Raw genomic sequence first — 27,065 nt, 5'->3', positions numbered from 1 at the left:
ACCAGCAAATTTAGTGCATTCACATTTCAAAAAGGTATTTGCGAAGCTAATGGTGTTGAGGGTAATATATAGCATGGATAAATGACTGGCTAATGAACAGGAACAGAGAGTGGGGATAAATGGGCCATCTGTAACTAGTGGAAAGATAAAAGGTGAAATTGCCATAGACTTATCAGGTCATACAGCTGCTCTCTTATTAGAGACAGAGACAACTGGGTGGTGGTTTAGCCCCAGAGTAACTATTCCTCAGGTGAGGAGAGGGGTTGAGGAGGACAGTCCTTCCTGACAATGTCAGCCATACTGGGAATTGAACCCATGCTATTGGCATAACTCTCTACCGCAAACTAGCTGTCCAGCCAACCGTGCTAAACAAAACCTGTGCTGGGCTTTCAATTATTTACAATGACGATTATGAAACTGACTATTGTAGCCATTTCTTTATTCGCTCATGGGATGAGTAACTTGCTATAGGCATTTGAAAGACATGCAAAAATCAATCAAATTGAAGTATCTGAAGTCACATTAGGCCGGATTAGGTAAGGACAATCAATTTCTTTCCAGAAAGGATAAGAGTGAACCAGATGGGTTTTTATGATATGGTCATCATTTCAGAGTCTAGCTTTATATTCCAGACTTAGTCATAGCATTAGCCTGTGCCTCTGAATTACTAATCTAGTGAAATTACCACCATGGCATCGTCTCCATAAATTTCCTGATGATAAGAAGACAGGGCAGAAAGCAAATTATGAGAAGTACACAAACAGTCTGCAAGAGGATACAATAGTTAAGTAGGCAGGCAAAAATTTAGGGGATAATGGGGAAAGTGTGATGTTTCGCATGTTAGCAGGAAGTGTAGAATATTACTTAAATGGGGAGAGACTGCAGATGGTGCGGTCAGAATTACAAAGGTCAGAATACGGATGCAGCAAGTAGGATAAGCTGGGGCCTTTTCCATTGGAACGTAGGAGGTTGAGGGGTGACCTTATAGACGTTTATAAAATAACAAAGGATATAGATAAGGTGAATGGCGGTGTCTTTTCCCTATGGTGTGGGAGTTCAAGGCCAGGGGTCATTTTTTAATGTGAGGGGAAAAAGATGTTAAAAAGACGAGAGCTGATTTTTCTTTATACAGTCAGTGGAAGTAACTTCCAAAGAGGTGGTGGATGCAGATACAGTTACAATGTTTAAAGGATGTGTGGATAAGTATACGAATAAGAAATGTTTGGAGGGAAATGGTCCCTTGCCCAAGCAGGTAGTTTTAGTTTAGTTGGGATTATGGTCGGCAAGCACGGTTAGACCGAAGGGTCTGTTTCCATACTGTATGACCCTAAGCATTTAAGAAATCAAATAGAATGTTGGTATTTATTGTAAAAGGGGATGAAGTATTGGAAAGTCTTGACGAGTCTTTTTTTATTGTATGTTGCTAATTCTGGAGATGAAAAGATTGTTTTAAGAGACAAGGTTGAGCAGATTAGATCTGAATGCATTGGTGGATACAGCTAGTGTTTGGAATTCATTCCTCCAGTAGTGGAAACAGGGTTATTGAATCAAGGTGAGTTAAGCAGAATTTTGATTTCAAGACAGTCAAGGGTCTACATCTGTGCTTTGGAAAATACTGGAGTCCATTGTTAAAGAAGAAATAGTAGGACATTTAGAAAAGTTAAACACAGTCAATGTGGTTTTGTGAAAGGGAAAACATGTTTGACAAATTTGTTAGAGTTCTTTGAGGATATAAAAGCAGAATTCATAAAAATGAATCAGATTTGGTTTATTTGGATTTTTCGTAAGCATTCAATAAGGCACCCATGAAAGGCTATTGCCCATGATATTAGGGGTAACGTGTTAGCATGGATTGAGGACTGCTTAACATGCAGAAGACAGAGTTGGGATTAATGGGTGTTTTTCAGATTGGAAAGAAGTAACAAGTCAAGTAGCACAGGATGATGTCCTAGGGCCTCAATTATTTACTATCTATAATAATGACTTGGAGGAATGGATAGAGCATAATGTATCCAAATTTGCTAAGAATACAAAAATATGTGGGAGACATGTTATGAGGTGGTCTTATGGAATCTGCAACAATGCAGAGATTGGTTCAATGAGCGGGCAAAAACCTGGCAGATGGAGTTTAGTGTAGGAAAGTGAGGTTACACGTTTTGATGGCAAACTGTTACTTTAGTGGAGAGAGAGATAGAGAGAGAGAAAGGCAGATTATTATTTAAATGGAGACTCAAAATGTGCAGTTCAGAGACATCTGGGTATTTCTGTGCATGAAACACAAAATGCTCGCACACAGGTGCAGCAGCTAATTAAGGCGGCAAATGGAATTTCGATCTTTATTGAAAATGGATTGGAGTTTATAGTTAGATAAGTGTTGTTGAGGCTACATCTGAAATATTATGTACTTTCTTTTAATATAGAATCCCTACAGTGTGGAAACAGGCCATTCAGCCCAATGAGCCCACACCGACTTAAGGACACGAGAGGTCACGCTATCAGGTGAAAGGTGAAAAGTTTAAGGGGGAATACACATGACAAGTACTTTACACAGAGGGTGGTGGGTGTCTGGAACGCATTTCCAGCAGAGGTGGTAGAGATGGGCACGGTAGATTCATTTAAGATGCATCTGGACAGATGCATGAGTAGGTGGGAAGCAGAGGGATACAGATGCTTAGGAGTTGGGCGACAGGTTTAGACCGTAGATTTGGATCAGCTCAGGCTTGGAAGACCGAATTACCTGTTCCTGGGCTGCAAATTTTCTGTGTTCTTTGACTCTCCAAAGAGCATCCCACCCAGACCCATTGCCCATACCCTATTCCATGGCTAACACACCTAACCCTGCACATCTCTGAGCACTATGGGTAATTTAGCCTGGCCAATTCACCTAACTTGCACATCTTTGGACTGTGGGTAAAAAAACAGAAAACCCAGCGGAAACCCATCAGACAAGAGGTGAACATGCAAACTTGACACAGTTTCCCAAGGGTGGAATAGAACCTGGGCCCCTGCACTGTGAAGCAACTGTGCTAAACACTGAGTCATGATGCCACCCACCAGTTTGTTCCAGTATTTAAAAAAAAGGATGTATAAAACCATACAGTGTAGGAGCAGGAGTAGGCCATTCTACCCATCAATACTGCCTTGCCATTCAATGAGATAATGACTCATCTGAATTTTGCTATATGATCCATAAGTGGAAACAGCATCTCTGCAGTGATCCTGTCAAATCCCCTCATAGCAGTATATATTTCAATAAGATCTCCTCTCATTCTTCTAAACTGCAATGGGCACAAGACCAGCCTACTCAATCTTGCATCCAGTAGACATTCTTCCATACCTGAAATCAACTCAGTAACTTTTCTGGGATCATAATATATCAGAGCAGGAGTAGGCCATTCGGTCCATCAAGAACACAGCAAGCCAGACAGTATCAGGAGGTGAAGTCAACGTTTCGGGTGTAACCCTTCTTTAGGGCTCGGCGGTGGGTGTAAGGGGAGGTGCAGATAAAAGGGGTGGCAGGACAGGGTGGTGAGTGGGGATAGGTGAAGGTATGATCTGGTTGGTCAATGGAAGGAATGAATCCAGTAGGGTGGCTGGGAGGAGTGGATGGGAGAGGGAGGGGCAGGGAAGGGAGTTGGGGGGAGAGAAGGGAGGTTAGCAAGTTTTGAAAACGAACCTTGCAGCTCAGCGAGCAAACCTACATTCGGACAGGAGGTTATTTGAAATTGGAGAACTCAATGTTGAGTCCTCTGGGCTGTAGGCTGCCCAGACGGAAGATGAGGTCTTGTTCCTCTAATCTGTAGTTTGCAATGGAGGAGGCCAAGGATGGTCATGTCGGAAAGGGAGTGGGGAAGGGGAATTGAAACAGGTGGTGACTGGGAGGTCTAGTCTGCCCCTGTGGACCTGGCTGCGATGCTCGGTGAAGCATTCCCTAAGTTTATGTTCGGTCTCCCCAAAGTGGAACAGACTACATTGGGAGCACTTGATGCAGTAAACTAGGTTGGAGGAGAGGCAGGTGAATCTCTGTCTCACCTGTAAAGACTGTTTGGGGCCCTGGATGGAGGCGAGGGGGATGGTTTGTTGACAGGGTTTGCATTTTTTCCAGTTGTAGAGGAAGGTACCTGGGGATTTGGGGGTTGATGGGAAGAGTGGCACAAATCTAGGACTGTTGAAGGGAACAGTCCTTGTGGAAGGCAGAGAGGGGTGGGGAGGGGGACTCTAGCCTTTCTGACCGTAACCAAAACTCTATTTTTATACTTCACCCCTTCATATTAAATAACAACTTGTCATTTGCCTTTATCACTTGCTATACTTGCATTCTAAAATTTCTGTGATTCATGCACCAGACACCCAGTTCAACCCAAATGCCCTAGTTCTGCAATAATATATTTTAATTATTCTTGTGAAAGTAGACATTTTATTACATCTGCCAATTTTTTGCCCACTTAATTTAAATATACTGTATCACAAAGTCCTTCTATGTCCTTTTCACAACATACTTTAGTATCCACTTTTGAATCATCATGAATTTAGCAATCGTACAGTGGATCCTTTCACTACTGAAATGATTATAATTAGTTGAGGCACTAGCACAGATCCCTGTGGGAGTCTACTCATCACACCTGAAGATGACCCATTTTTTCCTACTTCTCATTTCCTGTTAGCTGACCAATATTTTATCCAAGCTACTCAGTAAATTAAACATGATTGATCTTTCACATGCTGACAGATTGCATTCAGATTTAAGTGCCATGCTCTAACCTCTTTAAAGCTGAAAGTGTGTTGCTGGAAAAGCGCAGCAGGTCAGGCAGCATCCAAGGAACAGGAGAATCGACGTTTCTGGCATAAGCCCTTTTTCTGAAGAAGGGCTTATGCCTGAAACGTCGATTCTCCTGTTCCTTGGATGCTGCCTGACCTGCTGCGCTTTTCCAGCAATACATTTTCAGCTCTGATCTCCAGCATCTGCAGTCCTCACTTTCGCCTCTAGCCTCTTTAACAATGGATATCCTTATGTCAAATGTGAAGCTAACCAGCCTGTAATTTCCAGCTTTCTATACCCCTCCTTTCTTGAATCATATTCACTACTTCCTAATTTAATGGGATCTTTCCAGAATCCAGGCACTCTGGAAAATAAAACCAATGTCTCTACAATCTCAGCAGCCACTTTTTTTATGTTCACTTTATTTAATATTTCCTTTTTAAGTACTTGCAGAAACTCTTAATATCTATTTTTATATTTTTTTAACTAGCTTGCCCTCATTCTCTAATTTCTCCCATACCAACCTTGCAGCCATGCCTTTCACCCTCTAACATTATTTACCCTATACCAATTTGTTTGTGGCTGTGGTAGTAATCCCGAGATATTATCATTGAGACAATGTTTTTTAATTTAGCAACTAGCTGCTAGTATTCATTCAGCACACCTTCCTCCTAGGTCTATGTCTTTTGTATCTAACCGGGACACCACCACTGGATCCTGCCCCTTTAGCCGGCAGCAGACGTGCCAAGCCCTGGCATCAGGCTGGCAACAGACATTTGGACTCTTGTTCATAGATGCATATGTCCTTATGCCTGAGAGGGCAGTTCAGGCAGGAAGCCTCAACCTTTATGACTCCAGAAATGTTTCATCCCTTTGACTACACTGCTCCCTCCTAGCATTTCATCCCTATTAATTTGCCCTGTTTGAATGGCATACTGCACTGTGGTGTCTTAGTCAGTTTGATCATCTGTGTTGCAGAGCTTGCTTTCATCCACATATTAGGCTTGAAGTCCTTACAACCAAAAAAAATTGAAAAGGCTGAAGCTCATCCACTTCTGCCTATCGACCCTCATACTTGCCTCACTCACAATTGTACACTCACCTGTTCTTGACCAATAAGAAAATGCTATCTTAAGGCGTGTGGCTGAAGTCCGGAACAAAGCATCTATGTAACTTTCTTTGTCTCTGACGCAGCAGTGTCTGCAACTCAGCGTCTAGCTCATAACTGAGCCAAAGCTATTTAATTTGCAAAAACTTACTGCTGATATGGCTGACCTGGATCATATGGATAGACAGGATTGCTCACAATCTGCAGTCACATTGGGACAGGGAGGAAAGTAATTAAGGTCACATCAGATCAACTATCATGTTAATGGACCAGGTTCAAGGGACTAAATATCTTACTTCTGCCTTATTTCCTATGTTTTTTTTTCATTGTTGCATGTAGAATATTTCTTTGTACAAACTGATTGCCCCATTAACTACATGAGAGAGGTGACCACACTTGAAACTCAATTCATTGATAATGTGTGAAATACTGAGGACATAAAAAAATTAAATTGCAAGTTTTAGGTTTAATGCTAACAATATTGTGCAATAGGTAATTCTGGAAAATGAGCAAATTCAACCAACCAGAATATAACCCAACATCTCTGGACAATATTTGAGTGACACCAGTAATAATTATTTTTCACTACTATTCTGTAGTATGCTCAGGCTCAAGTAATGATTAAAACGTCAACCTAAATTTGTTAAGTATACAATCACTGGAATGGATGCCTGTTAAATATTTTTACAAGCTCTATCATTGTCAAATATACCTCTATATGTTTTATGTAAGTTACCACCTTGCAACTTTATTCAAAAGCCTACAATTACACTCACCTTCTTGTGAGCTTTGAGGTCAGTTTACTAAAGAGGTTTGTAGAACCTCGGCTTCGTGTTTGGGATAGGGGAGTGGCATCGTGAGACAGTGTTGGAGATGCAGGTGGTCCATTATACGTTGCATTTCGTCGTTCTCTAAGCTGGCCACCATGGAAAGTGCTGCGACTGGCAGTTCCTCTGGGGAAACGCAGGCGGTCAGGAGTGGTTGTGCTGCTGATACTATGGGTGGAGGTCACAGGTGTCCTCTGACCTGGAGCAGTGCTACAAGAACGCACAGTTTTTTAAAAAAAAACTGTTACTTGTATGTAATTAAGTAGTAGCAAAACATATTGGACATTAAAAGTATTCCTGAGTAGACTACCAGTTCTCAAAATTTCTTTCTAGAGAAATAAAATATTATCAACTAACATCAGAAAAACTACTCACCGAAACAACATAATAAGGAAAACTGTCTATTGTTGAAAATTTGACTTGGGTGAGAAAAATACCAAGTAACAATAATAGTTGTTTAATAGAACAGGACTTCAGTGTTAAAAAAAAAGCATTTCGTCTTGCACTCATCAGGAAAAGGTACAAGAAACACCAAAGTAAAGGGAAAGCAACACTGATACAATAGAATAAAGTAGCACTGATTGGCTGGTAAGTAGACTCCAATTGGTAGAGGTGTTGCCATGGAAAATGCACCAGTTAGTGACCACTGACATTTAACAGCCAAACCTGGTTTAATTTTTAAATCAGAAAGATTGACGCTAATTGGTCAAGGCACTAGAAAAATATAACAATTACTGGAAAAGTAATAAAGTATCTTTTATAACTACTGAAGCTCCAATATTATTGCAAACATATTGGGCATTAAAAATAGTCTCAAAAGACCACCTGGTCTCATAAGTTCTTTCTAATGAAATAAAGCTTTCAATTGACATACATGAGAAATCAACCAGAGACTGGTTGGGATCTACTTTATTGAATTGAAACAAGTGCAAGATAAGAACATTTTCTTTCTGCCTGAAAAGAACAGGGCCCTGCAAATGTTGTTCCCTGAGCACACAGTGTGCAATACTGTATGCCTGACTAACAATCCTAAATCAGTTGTCCATCTAATTCTTCTCACACTGAGGCTTATTTAGCAAATGTTGTCGAATCACAGAATTACATCTTATGTTGGACACTGCATTATGGGTTTTGTAAGCTCAGGCTGATTGGGTACTTTATTTCTTACAAATAGCTGAAGGGATAGTGTTTGATATGACCAACCACCAATTTTTGGGACATATGACCTAATCACCCTACACCACAATAGCATCAAAATTCATATACCATACTATTCCTTTGTAGAAGGCAAAATGTCTTTTTGGCAGCATCCTGTTGGGGGTGAATACCACTTGTGTTGCTACTCATAGTCGCATCATGAAAAGCTAGCTCCATCGACTGCTCAAACTTCTGAGATAGACAGGACATTTTTCAGGAACCAAAATAATTGTCCTCAGGAATTTGTGTTATTTAGTGAGAATGATCTGCACAGGATGACTTTGAGCATTATTTCAGCATCAAACTTGCATAATTGAATAAATGGCTTGGGCCCTAGTTATGAGGTTACCCTGGAATTCTAGGAAGCCGAATGCATATACTGACCAGTGAAGATAGGTTTGCAGGAAACAGTAGTAGAGAACCCCATGGCTGATTTCTCAACTAGAGCATCAAGAAAAGGGAGCAAATGTGTCTGCTCCATTTCAAATGTAAGTTGGAATGCAAGATGGAACCATTAAGACACGTAAGGAAGTTCTTACTTGCAGCTACAGTTTCACACATAGCAAACATAACACCTACAAACTGGAAATACGAAAGTGGTCGTGAGTTAGATATCATTCCATCGAAGATATATTTCTCACGGAATCCAACAAAAACATTTATGAAATCTGGGCCTACCAGGCATCCCATGGAAAACTATCTATTTAGGCACATGTAGCGTTGCTAAAATGGAACCCAACAAGGCAGGTTGAATTCATAAATTCATAAATTCAATGTTTACTGATTCACACAATGGTGACCGATCTATATGTTTCTGCAATGCAAACACATATGGCATCCTTGAATATGTAGATAACTAGGCTAACCATATCGAATATCTTGATGCTCTTGCTTTGCTATCAGAATGCAAGTCCAGCATGATCTTTGAAAATGTGAAATAATTCTTAACTAGGCATGTGGAAAACTTGATCAAAACTGGTTGTATCAAATAATCTAACCAGTGGGCCAGTTCATGCTGTGCAGAACCAATCAAATAATATAGCACATAAAGGTACATCACCTTAATAACCTTGGGCAGCCCATACACATACGGTTGCATTGTGCCATGAGGGTGAACCCTATTGCATCTAACGTATCATCCTGCAGCTCATTGCTCTTAGGGAAGTCCAGCAATGATGGGTCCAAATTTATACGCACTGGTCCTGTCGCTCAACCTGACCAGACAGCCTTACTTGAAAGCAAACTAAAAATTATTGTGTGGGAAAGGGACTATGCTGACAACAAATTCTTGATTGTCACTCAGGTTCACAGAGTGTTTACTGGAAAATATATATGACGACAGATAATTCTTTGAGGAGTTTGTCCAGTTCTGGTCTCCCTATTTTAGGAAGGATATTATTAAACTGCAGAGGATTGAAAAGAGATTTACCATGATGTTGCTGGGGATGGAAGGTTTGAGTTATAAAGAAAAGCTGGATAGGCTCAGACTTTTTTGACTGGAACATAGGAGGTTGAGAGGTGAACTTACAGAGATTTATAAAATAATGAGGGGTATAAATAAGGTGAATGACAGGTGTCTTTTCCCTAGGATGGGGGCGTTTCAAGACTGGGAACAAATTTTTAAGATGAGAGGAGAAAGATTTGGAAAAGTCACAAGGAGCTTATTTTTAAATAGTGTGGTTTGTGTGTGGAATGAACTTCCAGAGGAAGTGGTCTATGAAGGTACAGATACAATGTTTAAAAGACATTTAGATAAGTATATGAATAAGAAATGTTTGGAGGGATCTGGACCAAGCACAGGCAGGCGGGACTAGTTTAGTTTGGGATTATGGTTGGCATGGACTGGTTGGACCAAAGGGTCTGTTTCTATGCGGTATGACTCTATGACTAAGTCTGTGACTTTGACAGAAAGCATAGGCACACACACTGCATCTGTTTCAACTCAAGAAGTGACAATCATTCTCTGGTTTGTTTATTAGTGTAATGCTTTGGCCAGTCAGAGTAAATTAGCCTGTTTGAAAACTTAAGGTTTGACAGTTGACACTGAGTCATCCACTGGTGCCTTCTCGATGGTAATACGTCTACTAATCAGCGTCCACTTACCAACCAATCAGCACTCTCCACTCCCACAGCATAAACACTGTTTCCCCTTTGGTATTTCTTGCGAACCATCCTGATGAGTGCAAGCCGAAATGTATTGACCAAATTATTTTTAACACTGTGTGAATATCAAACTGCAAAATCAAATTCACAATTGCATAAAGATATGTATCCCTGGAAAGTATGCATGAACAATATAAATTACTGAAAGCGTTTCTATTTACTGAATTTGACTAGAATAACAGATGTGTGAAACGTATTAGATTGGAAACCTATTTCACAATCACCCAAATTCACTTCAGATGGCCAGAATGGTGTATGAAATTAAATAAATCTAGAAAAAGACAACATAACATTATAACTTTTGTGAACTGCTCATAGCTGAAAACACATGGATAGCTCCCTCAGATTAAGAGCTAAGAGAGAACCAGTCACTCAGAATTTTTATGACGCAGAAAGAGGCTATTTGGCCTCAATCCCCATTTTAACTATCACCATCTTAAGCATTATCCTGTGATATTTAAAAACTGTGGTCCTAATGAATAGTAATCACCTTCTTAAAGATAATTAATAATGGGCAATAAATGCTGGACTAGCCTGCAAAGCCCACATCGAGTAAATGGATTAAAAAATATAATTTCTGCTTTGCAACCTTAATAACAAAGTTAATTCAGATTTCTTATTTGCTTCTGAAGCTGATGAATTAGTTCAAATTATTCAGTGAAGCTTGAAACCATTTGCAATTTATAATAAGTGCAAACCAATGTTAAGTAGATATTTCAAGATTGAGTAAATATAGGCATTAAACCAGGTTGCAACTAAATCTGTGCAATTGTTTACAGATTTCAGAACATACATAGAGAAGTTAAATAAAAATAAAAGAAAGAAAATATCAGCACATTGATTTAGAGAATTATCCTCCTTTGCTTACTTAGGCCGGAAGTAATCTGCTTCATTGTCTATTGCAGGCATCATCTTGGTAGCATACCCTGAGCCTGACATGGACATTGACTTCTGATGTCGCAATCGGGCAGAAGTGGAAGATGTAGTAGAAGCGGATGTAGATGCAGGAGGAGATACATATGCAGACGCAGAACTAGTCGCACAAGCAGACATTTCTGTCAGGCTGTGATGAAGTGTGGTTGAGATAGAGGCAGAAGCAGACAGAAGTACAATATGGAGCACAATGTTGAACAAGTGCAAATTAAAAGAAAGCAAACACCATGCTGTTAAAGAAGCTAGCTGTGTTTTTACTTTTTAAATTAAAACAACAGAAAAGGCAGAAAAAAAGCAGTTTAAAAACTGCAAAGCAGTAAAGTACTTTACTGTTATTTCACTACTATGTCCATTATAATTTTTAGGCAACAACGCTATTCCAGCACATTAAAAAATCTATTTGAAGAGGTTTTTAAAGACATATCAAAGTTCTTTTTAAAAAACCTTCCATCATTGCAATACGGATATTATTGGTACAGATAAATTCTTCTAAAATAAAATCAAATCTGAACGATTATCAAACATTGTTGACCATCTAATTACCTGTTTTCCTTTCCATTCTGTAATACTGAATGCCTATCTACGTTTGTTCTTTCGCTGCAGACGTATGTATTTCGTCGGGTCATTCCTCCAGACACCATGTTATTCTGATAACAGACAAATAAGCATTGATTTTTTTCAAAATGCTTCTCTGCTGATTTAATAATTCAATTCTTTCCTTTTATGCTTCTGCTATGATTATGTGCACTCTGAAGTGCTGACCTCTAAGGTAGCAACCAGATACATTCAATAATGAACAAGAATGAGGTGGACTTCTCCCAGCAGATTCTGATGCATTCCACTTGATCTAGCAATCTGGCCTATAAACTGGCAAAGCTTACTTAAAAGTATTGGGCATTATTTGGAATTTTGATCTGTGACCCCTTGCATTCACTGCCCAATGCTCTATTGCCACAGGGTGTTTCATTAAAAATGTTTGTAATCATATAATTTGCAATACTGTTTTCAGCTCAGATTCAGTTATAGTACTGTAGCCTGAGAGTCAGAAGACTGTGGATTCAAAAAAGTATAAAGACTTGAGTACATTATCACCCATTTTTCCATCTTATTGAATATAAAGATGCTATAGCACAATTTGAAACAGAATAGGATTGTTCCTTTTGCTCTAGTCAAAGTTAATTTCTCAAATAATATCTCCAACTAGATTACTGTATATGGTTAGATATCTCATTGTCCCAGTGACTGCATTCCACAGATATCTAGAATTGGTTGTGGAAAGTTCAAGACATCCTGAGGATTTGAAAGTCACTTTATACACAGGTCTTTAATTCTCCCTTCTTTGCACATTACATCAGAACTAGTGATAAATATAATTTTACATTATAATTGGTATCAATATACTTACACTAGTTACAACAGAACTCTTTTTGCGATCAGGAATCTCTGCTTTGTTCGGGTTGTTAGCACTTCCCAACTTCGGGCTAGAAGGAGCAATTCCTCTTCCTCCTACAGCAGTGGTGCTGGACTTCCTTGACTGAACTTCTTCCTTTAAGTCACTATCTGCAGTGCTAGTTTGACTTCTCTTTGGATAGGATACCACAGGTGGAATAGAAGGTCCAGCTTCAAAAACAATAATTCTGATTAAGTCTTTCACAATCTGTAATTAGTCTTGCTCAGATATTTATTAAAATAATTTATTTGGATATGCAATGTCAAATATATACTATTTATCAGGTTTTGGTAAGATACTGTTGTGGATTTTTGGCAATGAAATGAGCACCTTCACCATTAGCTCTTATGATAATTTTTAGAATATGCTAGTTTTCATAGGTGCTATACATTTTCTGCTAATACAGTAAGGTAAGAATAAAATACAATACTTAGTTTAATATATAGAACAATCAAGCACCCATACAAAGATGATTCTGCACACTTACCATGATCACTGTACCGTCGTTGCTTTTGATTGGCTGATATACTTCTTTGGACCTTGTGGTGGGAAGGAGATTGTCCGGTACTATTATTGAGGTCACTGCTTGGCCTGATCTTAGCTAAGGAAAGGTTACTGCTGGAGCTTGAATCACTGACTTCCAACTGAGAGGGTAATGAAGCAAGTTTAGTTCAGAAGCAAGCAAAAGTGCCCTAAAAGTATTACTATGACAAAACTAAGTTCCGGTTTGGTGTATTTCAACCATATTCCCATCCACAATCTACAGCGACTACAAATGTACTAAAGGGATATTTAAGATGTGGATATTGAGGCCTACGTTAAAAAAAATCTGCACGCCTATTTTAACATGAAATCAAGATTACAATCATGGTTTGAGGAATATCATTTCAACATGAAACTTCAAGAATGAGGTTAAAATTTAAGCATCGCACCACACCAGATTATAGTCCCACAGGTTTATTTCAAAGTACAAGCTTTTAGAGCGCTGCTCCGTCATGTTGCTAGTGGGGCAGGATCATAAGACACAGAAATTATAATAAAAGATCAAAGTGTCATACAACTAACGCTATGTATTGCACAAGCCTAGATTGCTGTTAAGTCTTTAATCACTTAGAATGGAGATACAGGTTTCGATTCATTAATATGTAAATCCCAGAATTTCTCTCAAGTCACAGCCCCAAGACAACTTAAGGTTTTATCAGTATTTAAATAAAGATGACATCTCAGCTCAGACAATACATTAAAAGGTGTGAGATCAGAGTCTATCTGTATCCCAACCTTGAGTCAAACTGGTTCTATTTCCAAAGTAGGAATTTATAAAATGTCACATGGACTGACTGCCTAGAGATTGTGTGCTTTTTGAACAAAATAAATGTATCTGCAAGTGCAAATTCACCCCATAGACTTATAGGTGTGTGTACATGCATGTGAGAGTGAGGGGGGGGGAAAAAGAGGGAAAGCGTGTGCATTGTGCACGTGTGTGTGTGCATGGGAGAGAGAGAGAGAGAAAGTGTGTGAGTGTGCGTGTACACACTTGACAGTGTGTGCACGAGTGTGACAGAGTATATGCCTATGAGAGGGTGTGTGCGTGAGTGTGACAGAGAGAGACAGAGAGAGAAAGAGTGATTGTTAGAGAGTGAGAGAGAGAGATTATGAGAGAGGATAATGTATGAGTGTGCTTGTGTTTGAGACTGTATGGTGTGGTGGGGTCACCTGCAGTGTAACATGAACCCAAGATCCTGGTTTAGGCCATTCTCATGGGTATTGAACTTGGCTATCAGCCTCTGCGCGATGACTCTGCATTTTTGTGTATCCCAAAGTTCACCTTGACCGATCAAGGATCTTTGGGTGACTCTCCTCCAAGATGGGCGTCCAGATGCGCAACAATGCAAAGTTGCCGAGCAGAGATTGATAGCTAAGTTTGGTACCCATGAGGACGGCTTCAACCGGGATCTGGGGTTCATGTCACACTACAGGTGACCCCATCACACTATACACTCTCACACACCCTGTCTCATACACATGTTCTCTCTCACGCTCAGAGGCATATACTCTGTCACACTTGTGCACATATTCAATCAAGCATGCATAGTCTCTTACACACACACACATGGTGAATGTGCATTTGCAGATACATTCTATTTTGTTTCTCGAAATGCAGGAAGGTGACCAGTGGTGTTCCACAGGGATCGGTGTTGTTTGTGATATACATAAATGATCTGGAAGAGGGTACTGTTGGTATGATCAGCAAGTTCGCAGATGACACGAAGATTGGTGGAGTAGAGTAGCAGAAAGCATAAGGGACTGTCAAAGAATACAGGAGAATATAGATAAACTGGAGGGTTGGGTGGAAAAATGGCAGATGGCGTTCAATCCAGGCAAATGTGAGGTGATGCATTTAGGCAAGTCTCATTCTAGAGTGAATTATACAATGAACAAAAGAGCCTTGGGAAAAGTTGATGGGCAGAGAGATCTAGGAGTGCAGCTCCACTGTACCCTGAAGGTTGCTGCACAGGTGGATAGAGTGGTCAAGAAGGCATATGGTATGTTTGCCTTCATTGGATGGGGTATTGAGTACAAGAGCTGGCAGGTCGTGTTACAATTGTACAGGACATTGGTTTGGCCGCACTCGGAATACTGTGTACAGTTCTGGTTGCCACATTACCAAAAGGATGTGGATGCCTTGGAGAGGGTGCAGAGAAGGTTTACGAGGATATCGCCTGGTATGGAACGTGCTAGTTATGAACAGAGATTGAGTAGGTTCGGTTTGTTTTCATTAGAAAAAAGGAGATTGACGGGGAACTTGATTGAGATTTACAAAACGAAGGGTTTAGACAGGGTAGTTAGAGATATACTTTTTCCAGGGTGAAGGATTCAATAACAAGAGGTCACACTTTCAAGGTGAAAGGTGAAATGTTTAAGGGAGATACACGCAGCAAGTACTTTACACAGAGGGTGGTGGGTGTCTGGAACACGTTGCTAGCAGAGATGGTAGAGGCAGGCACGGTAGATTCATTTAAGATGCGTCTGGACAGATGCACGTGTAGGTGAGGAGCAGAGGAATACAAATGCTGAGGAATTGGGCGACAGTTTTAGACAGTAGATTTGGATCAACTCAGGCTTGGAGGGCCAAATGGCCTGTTCCTGGGCTGTAAATTTTCTTTGTTTTTTGTTCAAAAAGCCCACAATCTGTAGGCCATGTGACATTTTATAAATTCCTACTTTGGAAGTAGAACCAGTCTGACTCAAGGTTGGGATACAGACAGACTCTAACCCTCATACCTTTAATCATTGTCTGAGCTGTTTCTTTCATTTACTAATAAAACCTTAAATTATCAGAGGCTGAGACTTGAAAGAAATTCTGGGATTTACATACTAATCAATCGAAACCCGCATTCCCATTCTAGGTGAATAAAGACTTAACAGCAGTCTAGGTTTGTTCAATACATCACATCAGTTGTATGACATTTTGATCTTTTATGATAAATTCTGTGTCGTTTGATCCTGCTCCACTACCTACCTGAAAAAGTTGCAGTGCTCCAAAAGCTTGTACTTTCAAATAAACCTGTTGGACTATAACCTAGTGTGGTGCGATGTCTAACTTTGTCCACCCCAGTTCAACACTGGCACCTCTCCTTTAATGAGGGCTGAAAAATCAAATCTTATCCTCATAGCAGATCTCCAAATCTCCCTTTACCTTAGAAAGAAGAAAAGATAACTGCAATAATGTTCACAACAGTAATTCCACTGGACAAATTGAGGTCTTTCAATTCATTCTCACGTTAAGATCACACAAGATTTTCAAAAATGCCTATTACACTAGCAATTCAAATATGGCAAAGTAACTGAATTCAATCTCTACAATATCTGCACATACACGTGTCTAAGCCAGAATGTATTATAAATAGCTTTTGGTTAGAATTGTTATAAAAGCTGAAACACGAAAGCAGAACAAGAGATAGGCACTAATATGAAAATTAAGTATTACATAGTGTTTATTTCAGAATTTATTTTGAACTAGCAGTAGAAAATGGAATATTTTAATTTTAGCCATTCTATTCAAATTACTTTGAGCTAACCTTGATGAGAGACAATATTTTGAAAAAGTTTGGAATGCAGGAAACCTTGGTTAATAACTTAAAGGCATCTGACAAGAGAGAGGTGGTGACATAGTGGTATTGTAATGGACCAGTAATCCAATAACTCAGGCTAATGTTGTATGGAGATGGGTTCAAATTCCACTACAGATGATCATAGAATCCCTAGTGTGAAAGCAGGTTATTCGGTCCAACAGGTTGATACCAATCCTCTGAAGAGCATCCCACCCAGACCCAGCCCTCTACCTATCTCTTTGATCCTGCATTTCTCACAGCCAATCCACCAAAGCTACATATCTTGTGTGAGGAAACCAGAGCCCCAGGGGGAAACCCACGCAGGGAGAATACCTCTGTAGAGTTTGCATGGTCTTCCAAGGCTGGAATCAAAACAGGGTTCCTGGCGTTGTGAGGCAGCAGTGATAATTACTGAGCCACTGTGCTGCCCTTTGGTTCAATTTGAATTCAACTGATAAAAATTATAATGAAAAGCTAGTCTAACTGGGACCATGAAATCATACTTGATCATCATAAAAATGCATCAGGTTTACTAATGTCCTTTCGGGGTGGGTAGGGGGTGGAATTTGCCATTCTCACCTGGTATGGCCTACCTATAACTCAAGATCCACAGCAATTTTAAATATCTCTGAAATGGCCTAGCAAGCCACTGCATCTAGCTGCTTTAAAGTCTCACAAAAAGAATTAAATCAGTTGGATCATCTGGTATTAACAGCACTATGATGTACCTACATCACATAGACCTGCAACAGTTCACCACATGCCCTTGGGCAAATAAGGAGAATAAATGTTGGACCAGATAGCGATGTCCAAATCCCATGAATGAATTTTTTAAAAGTTCCATACAAAAGAGAATTAAAGTTGTAGAGAATCATGGTAAACGCCAAATGTATACTTTTTACAAGTTTAACCGTTGGCTGACAAGTAGGAAGTAACTGGTGTTTGTTAGACAGGTCATGTCAGAATTGGCAAGGTGGCTTAGGACTTGATCCTTTCACTAATATTGTAATTTACATGAATGCCTTGAATTCAAGAATTTAACGTAAAGAGGTCAAATTTACTGATGATATCAAGTTAGCATGAGGAGTGAATTCATGAGATAACTTATTGTGTAACTTATGAACTATGTTGTAGAATTACACAAAAACTGGCAGATCAAATTGAAAATAGATGTAAAGAGTATTGAACATTTTAGGAAAAATAAATTGCCTCTTTACTTCATGAATGTGTGCACTGAATCAGAGCAGCCATCAATAATATTTAGATGGACAGGAGGACACAAGACAAATATAGTCATGATTAAACTGAGTACATCTTCAGCAACTTAATGACACAGAGTCATTTCCAAATTTACTCAAAGAGGAGCCATGTGGTTACCATAAAAGGGTTGAAATTATGAGGAGAGGCTTGGGTATTTCAGCCTGGAATGGAAGCACCTGAGATGTGGTCTTAGCAAGTTAATATAGCTATGGAAATAGAATAGGTAAAACCACATCACTAATAGGAAAAGGGGACCCAATTTAAAATATACAACCATAACACTAGCATTTTATACCATAGTCTCAACTGAATTATTGCAACTTCTTTTTTAGAACGTTGATTTAATAATTATGCTCTTTGGAAGTATAGAACTTGAGAATTGCTTTAAAAAAGTCAATTTATTGAAGCTGTTTTGTCTTGCATTCGTCAGGACATTTCACAAGAACACCAATTCAAGGGGAAAATGAGTATTTAGACTGCATGAGAGCAGACTGCTGATTGGTTGGGGCATTCCTATAACGTACCCATTAATGTTGATTAACAGTTACCATCAGGCTTTATTTAAATTCTAAACCGGGCAGGTCATATCTTTCTCAAGAAGATTGCTAGTTTTTGCTTCTGAGATGTTTCAGGGTGGCACTGTGGCTCAGTGGTTAGCACTGTTGTCTCACAGCACCAGAGTCCCAGGTTTGATTCCAATGTTGGGCGACTGTCTGTGTGGAGTTTGCACATTCTCCCTTTGTCTGCATGGGTTTCCTCCGTGCGCTCCGGTTTCCTCCCACAGTCCAAAGATGTGCTGGTCAGGTGAATTGACTATGCTAAATTCTCCATAGTGTTAGGTGCATCAGTCAGAGGGAAATGGGTCTGGCTGGATTACTCTTCGGAAGGTTGGTGTGGACTTGTTGGGCTGAAGGGCCTGTTTCCACACTGTAGAGAATCTAATCTAATCGATCCTGACAAGGCCAGCATTTATTCTCTATTTTTAATTGTCTCTTGAGTCACCTTCTTGAACCACTATAGCAAATGTGGCAGGGAGACAATGAGCCACAAATATTTTAAAAATGCTGAATTCAATCGTTCACTCTTCTTAATTTCTGATTTCAGTTTTACTAAACTAACAGTTATCTAAAACTGTTGCATTCTCAATGTAAAATGGAAATTAGTTTGGGCAAGTGGGTCTATCCTGTATACCACACCATCATTGTTAGCTCACCTGTCTGCTTTCTATGCAGTGCAGTTGTGATTCTGGATAGCATGAAATATGGGAGGAATTTACAGGGCAAAGTAAATAGAAAAAGGAGGAAAATCAATATTATTTGGCCACGATTGATTGTAAAGGTGTTGGGTTGGTAAAAGTGTTAGCATTCTTGCGTTCGAGTCAGAAGGTTGGGGGCTCAAGCCCCATTCCAGAGATTCGAACAAATAGATCAGGCCAATAATTCAATGCAGTAATGAGGAAGACATGCATTTACTACCTTTCAGATGATATATTAGAACAGGTTAGGTCTCTCATCTGGGAGTTCAAAGTTCCATCTATTATTCCAGAGTAGCAGATATCAACATGCTGGCATTCTAAATATTTATCCCTCACTGACAACTGCTAATAAAATAGATTTTATCTGGAAACTTATTGTTGTTTGAGAGGCATTTGAGGCAAAGAGCCGATATAAATGAAACCTTGTTCTTCTCCTTTATCCTTACCTCATTGGACTTTCGACCCAACAGCAAATACGTTGCAGTTATTTCATCATATTTCATTTTGGCAAGGGATTCCTGAATTTCCTCACGGCTATAACCCATTCCAACCATTAGATCTGTGAAGTTGAGATCAGATAGTTTTCAAATACCATTAGTGCCAACTACCTTCTGATAAAGAATGGTATTTCCACTCCATTCTTTCAAATTTAATCTTATCCTCAAACTACATGTTCCCTTTGTAAGTTTGATTGCATTCCTCTCAACGGACAAATCTTAAAATGTTTGCACTTTCCTTCTCTTGCAAAACCTGTTTTTAGTTTCTACGCAAGACCAAAACATTTCTTCAATGCAAGTATGTGCTATTATGCTTTAATACAGCACCCATCTATCATTAAGATAGATGTCTGAAACTAGATAAGCATGTAAGCCTAAAAATGTATCAGCACGTTAAGGGTATTCACATTGTTGCTCAATATGGCGCACTTCAACAACTGTGATCAAGATTAACTGTTAGTAAAAAGACAAAATTCAGACCTGTATAAGTAAAATATCTCTGAAGTTGAGTTGAAGGTATGTATTGTGAGGGAGAAAAGCAGAAGTCTTACTTTGTATCTAAACAATGCTACACCTCACTTAGGAAGTGCTTAATGGTAACATTGGACAAGATGGGTCAGGTAGAGAAAAAGGTGCTCCCCAAATTTTACTAAAAGCATTTGAGACACTGCATGGAATAAAAATTAATACAAACAAGCTATTGGAAGAGCTACTGGCTCCAAGGAAACTGAGGGAAACAATAATGACCATTGTGAAAGCTCTGATGATAGCATGTATACTCGAGTAATAGCCGCATTTTCTTGACTACTTTTTAAGGTTAAATTTATGGGGTTGACTATTAGATGGATACTACTTTTGAAGGGCTGAAATTCATGCCTGTCAAAATTCATACTGTATCATCAGCAGAAGCCCAAATGATCTCTAACTGAATAAAAGAAAAAAAAGAATTATGGTAATTCTGAAATCCCGCAGCAGAACACAACAGCCAGTGGACTGGAAGACTGGCAGACTGGAAAGCTGGAACGGGACATGACAACCAGCACACTCATTCATATATGTTGATCTGTTATCTGTGAAGAACTAAGGGCAACTTTTACACAAGATATATGGAAAATTCCAGGTTATTTGGCTAAAAATAGATGAGACCGACTATTACTAGAGTATATACAGTAATTCTGCAATTCATCTTAGAAATATGTGTGGTGCTAGAGTATTGACGAATTTCAAATGTTATACCATTGATCAAAAAAAGGTGCAAAGGCTAAGGTTAACAACTACAGATTAGTTAATTTAATATCGTGGTGGGAAATATAAGTCTGGGACAAAATTAACAGACACTTGGACAAAGGAGGTTGATTATGAAAAGCCAGCATAGATTTCTAAAGACAAACAAAAACCGAAAGAACTTCAGATGCTGTAAATCAGTAACGAAAACAGAAATTGCTGGAAAAGCTCAGCAGGTCTGGCAGCATCTGTGAAGAGAAATTAATGCTTCGTGTCTGGTGACCCCTTCCTTAAAACCTTTCCTCAGTTCTGAGGAAGTCTCACTGAACCGAAGTGTTAGTTCTAATTTATCTTCATTAATGCTGCCAGACCTGCTGAGCTTGTCCAGCAATTTGTTTTTGTGTGTGTTTATTAATAGCAAATTGTGCTTAACTAATTTACTTGAGACTTTTGATGAGGTAATAGAGGGATGATGAGACTAATGCCGTTAATTTGTATACAGACTTTCAAAAGGCATTTGATAAAGTGCCACATATCAAGTCAGAAAAGTTAGAGTACATGGAATAAAACAGTCTGAAAGCAACAGGAATACAAATTTGGCTGAGCAACAGGAAACAGTGGTGGTGAACAATTTTTTTTAGATTGGAGGAAGATACAGCTTTCCTGGATAACACATTAATGACATACACAGAATACAGGGCACAATTTCAAAATTTGTCAATGATAAAACCTCATGCTGTGAGGAGGATTGAGAGGCCATAGATTAGATTACTTACAGTGTGGAAACAGGCCCTTCGGCCCAACAAGTCCACACCGCCCCGCCGAAGCGCAACCCACCCATACCCCTACATCTACCCCTTACCTAACACTATGGGCAATTTAGCATGGCCAATTCACCTGAACCTGCACATCTTTGGAGTGTGGGAGGAAACCCACGCAGACACGGGGAGAATGTGCAAACTCCACACAGAGAGTCGCCTGAGGCGGGAATTGAACCCGGGTCTCTGCCGCTGTGAGGCAGCAGTGCTAACCACTGTGCCACCGTGCCGCCCACAGGTTGCTGGATAGGTGGACAAGTAGGAGTAGCAGGAAGTAGGAGAAAAGGCAACATAAAATTAATCTGCAATTCTGAAGGATATGGAATTGCATAAGAAGATAAGAGTATTTAACTTTAAAAAAAATGCTAAACTTGGCATTAAACAGTTGTTTTGCTTGAGATTTTGCTTTAGTGTACTGTGCCCACTTCTAGATACTACACTTTACAAAGGACATGAAGGAAAAGGTACAGAAAATATTTACGAGAATAGTCCTAGAAATTAAAAACTTCGGTCATATGGATAGGCTGGAGAAGCTGGGTTGTTTTCCTGAGAGAAGATTAAGAGGTTTGATAGAGGTGTTCAAAATTATGAGGGATGTGGACAGGAAGTAATTATTTCCCATTAGTGGGAGGTTTGAGAACCAGAGGACACAGATTTAAGATGAATGGCATAGGGCAAAAGAAACACATGTGGCACATGACACTTCTTACTTCAGAAGTAACTAGAATCTGGAATGCACTATGATGGTGGCAGATTCAATTCAAGCCTTCAAAGGAAAACTAGATAATTATCTGGTGAGAAAGAATTTGCTTAAGCCATTTCTTATCAGATTATGCAAAGATTGCGACAAGAACAAACTGCAGTATCCAGTTAAATAAAAAACAAACATCCCGAGTGCTGGCAATCTGAAATAAAAACAGAAAATGATGGAAATACTCACTATCACAGAGCATCTGTGGAAATAGAAACAGGCTTTTCCAGTGAATGACCTTTTTATCAGTACTGGGAGAAGTCACAGATTTAAAAAAGTATTACCCTGTGCAGTGCCAGGGACAAGAATGAGTAAGGGTAGAGGCATGAACAAAGGGGAAAAGGTGTAGTAAATTGGAATATAGGTTTGACTTCAATGACAAAAGAGATTATGAAGCAAGGCAAAAGGAAGTAGCAACTGGACAACCAGTCCAAGGAATTGGGATCAATGGATAAGTTTTAAGTTATTAAAATTAAACTGTGACCATCATGTTGTAAACTGTCTAACTAAAAGATAAAGTGCTCATTCTTAAACTTTGCTGATTATCATATGAACAGTGCAGAAGAACTGAGGACAGAATAGTCAGAATAGGAATGTGGAAGTGAATTAGGATTGCAAGCCCCAGAAACTCTGTTGTGCTTGCAAATTTAAATGAGGAGTATGCAAGGCCAAGATAAACAGCAATATCAGGCAAAGTTTGCATGATCACTATCCTCAACACCTCTGATTTAACTGTAGATCATCCTGAAATCATTTAACTGTATTTAATAACAGACAATTAAGTTTAATGAAATCTGAACTTTGAATATTTCTTCAGTGCCATAATAAGATAAATAACAAACTCAACAGATTGGCTGTTTCACACTTACCTATTCTTTTAGAATCTGAGATATCCAGATCTGGCTCTACAAAAGGTCTAAGCTCATCATCATCATGACCCGCATTAATCCACCGATCCTTCATGATTTGCTGGTAACAAAAGATTACAGAATAAATTCAATTTAATGACATTGAAAACAAATCTCACTTAATCATCTGTGTGAAGAAATGCGGAACTAAAGGTGACCCATTGTTGCTGCGGCTCATCTTAATACATGTACAACCGACAGTTGCCTTTCAATCATTTCTCCTCATTGTATATAAAGGCAAAGATTCATGTTACATTGTGCTTTCATAGGCATTAGCTGTACATTAATAATATATTGGAACAGAAGTTGGCTCTGCATCTGTGAGCAAAGATAGTGAGTTTCAACTGGCTGCTTAGTCATGCCAGTGAGATTTGTTTTCTAAAATTCATGCCGAGTATAATTTCTAAAGGACTCTCTGAAGAACGAGCATCAAGGTTATGAATGCCAATCTTTTCTCCATGCTGCTGGCCCCTGAAACACAACCTGCAACTTTCTCCTGGCCAAAATCTCAGTCAAATTCCTCATTATCTGCATAAACACCACACAGGTTCTCAATAAAAAAGGCTTGTGCTAATAGCTCTCAACATAATAGTTCAGCCTATATTTGAAAAAATTTTGATTTTAGCTGTTCCCTAAGAAAACACCAGCATATTTACCTAAAATTGTTACACAGAATCAGATCACTATTTCATTAAACTATCTGATCTAAATTTCTGCGAGAACTCTTTAATTATTTCTTCTCATTCTATCCATGTATCCCTTTAATCCTGTATCCCAAACATAGGCAGCATGACCTTGTAGATATGGTGCCAACATTTGCAATGATACTAATTTGGGGGATGTAGCTAATAATATGGAAAACTGCATCAAAATCTAGTATTGTATAAGGGCAAAATATTGCATACGCTGGAAACCTGAAAAAAACAGCGTGCTGAAGAAACTCAGCAGGTCTCGCAACATCTGTAGAGAGAGAAACAGAGTTAATGCTTCAAGTCAGGTAACATCTTCAGCAATGAAGAGGAGTCCCACTTTCTCTACAGATGCTGCCCGACCTGGTGAGTTTCTCTAGCATTCTCTGTGTTTGTTATCGTAATGCATATTGAGGATTGCAACATAAATTTAATAAAGCCAAGTATGAGTTGTTGCATTTGGTTTGGAGGAGTATGGTCACTTACTCCATTTGAAGTTATAAAATTAAATGCAGAGAGAAACAAAGATATTTGTCAATAATTTGCTAAACAATACATAAAGGAAATTGAAATACTGGAGAAATTGAAGAAATAATCCAGTGAAGCAAGCAGAATTGTGATTTAAGGAAACTTTGAGCAACCGAGACTCATTTCCTTGAAAGGCAGAAGACTAAGAGGAAACCTGATAGACGTCTTTAACATTTTTTCAGACCAAGAGACAAAATAGATCTAATAGAAAAATTACACAGAGCTTGAGAATTTGGAACCCGCTGCAAAAACGAGTGTTGAAGGATGTGGAAACTTTAGAGAGGGTGCAGAGGAGATTTACCAGGAGGCTGCCTGGACTGGAGGGCTTGTCTGATGACGAAAGGTTGAGGGAGCTATTGCTTTTCTCATTGGAGTGAAGGAGGATGAGAAGTGACTTGATAGGGGTGTATAAGATGTTCAGAGGCATAGATAGTGTGAATAGCCAGAGACCCTTTCCCAGGGCAGAAATGGCTATCATGAGGGGTGATTCAAGAAAGGTGAATTTTAAGGTGATTCAAGAAAGGTTTAGGGGAGATGTCAGAGGTAGGTACTTTACACAGAGTGTTGGGTGAGTGGAATGCACTCCCAGCAGTGGTAGTAGAGTCAGATACATTAGGGATATTTAAACAACTCTTGGCTAGGCATATGGATGATAGTAAAGTGAAGGGTATGTAGATTAGTTTGATCTTAGAATCGAATAAAAGGTCAGAACAACATTGAGGGCCAAAGGGCCTGTACTGTGCTGTACTGATCTATGTTCTAAAACTCATGTGAAGTATGAACAGATAATTGGACCAATGGTCTGTATACAACAGTAGTCACATATGGATTTCTGCGGACACAGCTACCCAGTTCCTACTATTCAAAACTCTTGACATTTACTATTTTCTGTGTTGCAGCCATCTTTAAGTTCATTGTGCAACCTTGGCTCCACATGCCCTGATTGCTTCTCCCCTGACTCCACATTCCTTGGACAGTGGGCGGCACGGTGGCACAGTGGTTAGCACTGCTGCCTCACAGCGCCGGAGACCCGGGTTCAATTCCCGCCTCAGGCGACTGACTGTGTGGAGTTTGCACGTTCTCCCCGTGTCTGCGTGGGTTTCCTCCGGGTGCTCCGGTTTCCTCCCACAGTCCAAAGATGTGCAGGTCAGGTGAATTGGCCATGCTAAATTGCCCGTAGTGTTAGGTAAGGGGTAGATGTAGGTGTAGGGGTATGGGTGGGTTACGCTTCGGCGGGGCGGTGTGGACTTGTTGGGCCGAAGGGCCTGTTTCCACACTGTAAGTAATCTAATCTAATTATTTAACCTTACTGAAAGCCTTTAAAAAGTGTAGCACATTTGTCTGGTCCGTTACTACATTACAAAGACAATAAAGTTACTAACAATATTTCCTGTTAAAATATAGAAGCTTTTAGCAAAAGTTAGATGATCTTTCTACCAATGCATTTAAGTGACTATTCTACAGCTTGCTGGATCAGTTCGTATTCCCTTTCTGAAGATAGGGATTACATTTGCTGTTCCTCTGCACTGGCACAATTTCTGCCTTTAATGATTTTTTAAAAGATTTGATCCCAGGGCTTCTGATATTTCCTTGCTAATTTTTTTTTGAGTATCCATGATAAATCCATCTAGATTTGCAGATTTGCCTTCCTTCCTTACTAAAATAAAACAAAGAACTGCAGATGCTGAAGATCTGAAACAAAAACAGAAACAGCTGGTGAAACTAGCAGGTCAGGCAGTATCTGTAGCATCAGTTTTGAGGAAGAGTCATTGGACTTGAAATGTTAATTCTGCTTTCTTCCTACACATGTTGCCAGATCTGCGAAGTTTCACCTTGTCTCGCTTCCTTACATTTGGCTAGTTTATCTACTATGACATTTCTGCCTAGTTTAACAGTGGTTATGTTGCTTTGGAAGACTCTTGCAAATCAAATGTTACTTGCTCTCTATTCAGTTCTTGAAACTAAGGGTGGAATTTTCTCCTCGAGAGAAGTGGCAAGGAAGGTGGTGGAAAGAGAAGATAATTGGACAGATGAACTCCAGGGAGATATCCAGCACCTTCCCAACACCACTGGAACGAAATACTGGGAAGAAAAGCCTAACCTTCACCTTCCTGGCCAATGGCCAATATAGACCTTAAAAGCCTCTTCACTTCATCACCAAGAACAATTGTAATGCTGCGAATTGGTCAACTGGTAAAATGAAAAGACTTGCCTGCTAGATTTCTTTTTGGGCAGTGAAGGGGAGTGGTTGCTGGCCTGCTTCTCCCCCACTTGTAACCATGTTTCTAATATTAGAGTTATATTTTTGTCTAGTCTTTTATTGAACACTTTTCACTTACTTTCTTGCCTTGACTTGCAGCTTCTTTCTTGGCAGCAGTGAATTGCAATTAAGAGGGATAGCCACAACTCACCTCAATGATATTCAGCTGTCTATCATACCAAATCCAATGAACAAGCTGAACGCTAGATATCAAAAATTCCTGACATGGAAGTTAAGCAGGGATCTAGCAACTTCAGCCTACCACTTGGTCCAAAAGTTCTCCAAGTTGGACATCAGGCACCAAGATCTCTCAGCACGCTCCATAG

At 39.5% G+C, this 27,065-nt stretch overlaps 1 protein-coding gene across 14 annotated transcripts in view; it reads right to left on the bottom strand.

Annotated features, from left to right (window-relative positions):
* mark3a (MAP/microtubule affinity-regulating kinase 3a) overlaps positions 1-27,065 on the bottom strand; it is a 178,308-nt gene that overhangs the window by 25,630 nt on the left and 125,613 nt on the right. For 6 of the 14 annotated variants that reach the window (XM_072568576.1, XM_072568578.1, XM_072568573.1 and 3 more), the window contains exons 10-16: positions 23,224-23,323; positions 19,511-19,623; positions 12,925-13,081; positions 12,393-12,607; positions 11,531-11,634; positions 10,923-11,117; positions 6,644-6,904 (exon numbers count right to left, since the gene is read on the bottom strand). In XM_072568576.1, the coding sequence (XP_072424677.1) occupies positions 6,644-6,904; positions 10,923-11,117; positions 11,531-11,634; positions 12,393-12,607; positions 12,925-13,081; positions 19,511-19,623; positions 23,224-23,323 (1,145 nt within the window). The remainder of the gene's footprint in view (positions 1-6,643; positions 6,905-10,922; positions 11,118-11,530; positions 11,635-12,392; positions 12,608-12,924; positions 13,082-19,510; positions 19,624-23,223; positions 23,324-27,065) is intronic. The other 8 variants (XM_072568581.1, XM_072568584.1, XM_072568583.1 and 5 more) reach the window with 3 other exon arrangements.

This window comes from Chiloscyllium punctatum, chromosome 4 (genome assembly GCF_047496795.1).
Source record: "Chiloscyllium punctatum isolate Juve2018m chromosome 4, sChiPun1.3, whole genome shotgun sequence".
In the NCBI taxonomy this organism is placed as follows: Eukaryota; Metazoa; Chordata; class Chondrichthyes; order Orectolobiformes; family Hemiscylliidae; genus Chiloscyllium; species Chiloscyllium punctatum.
Note: the sequence above shows the minus strand (reverse complement) of the source record. Positions and strands in the feature narration are given on the sequence as shown.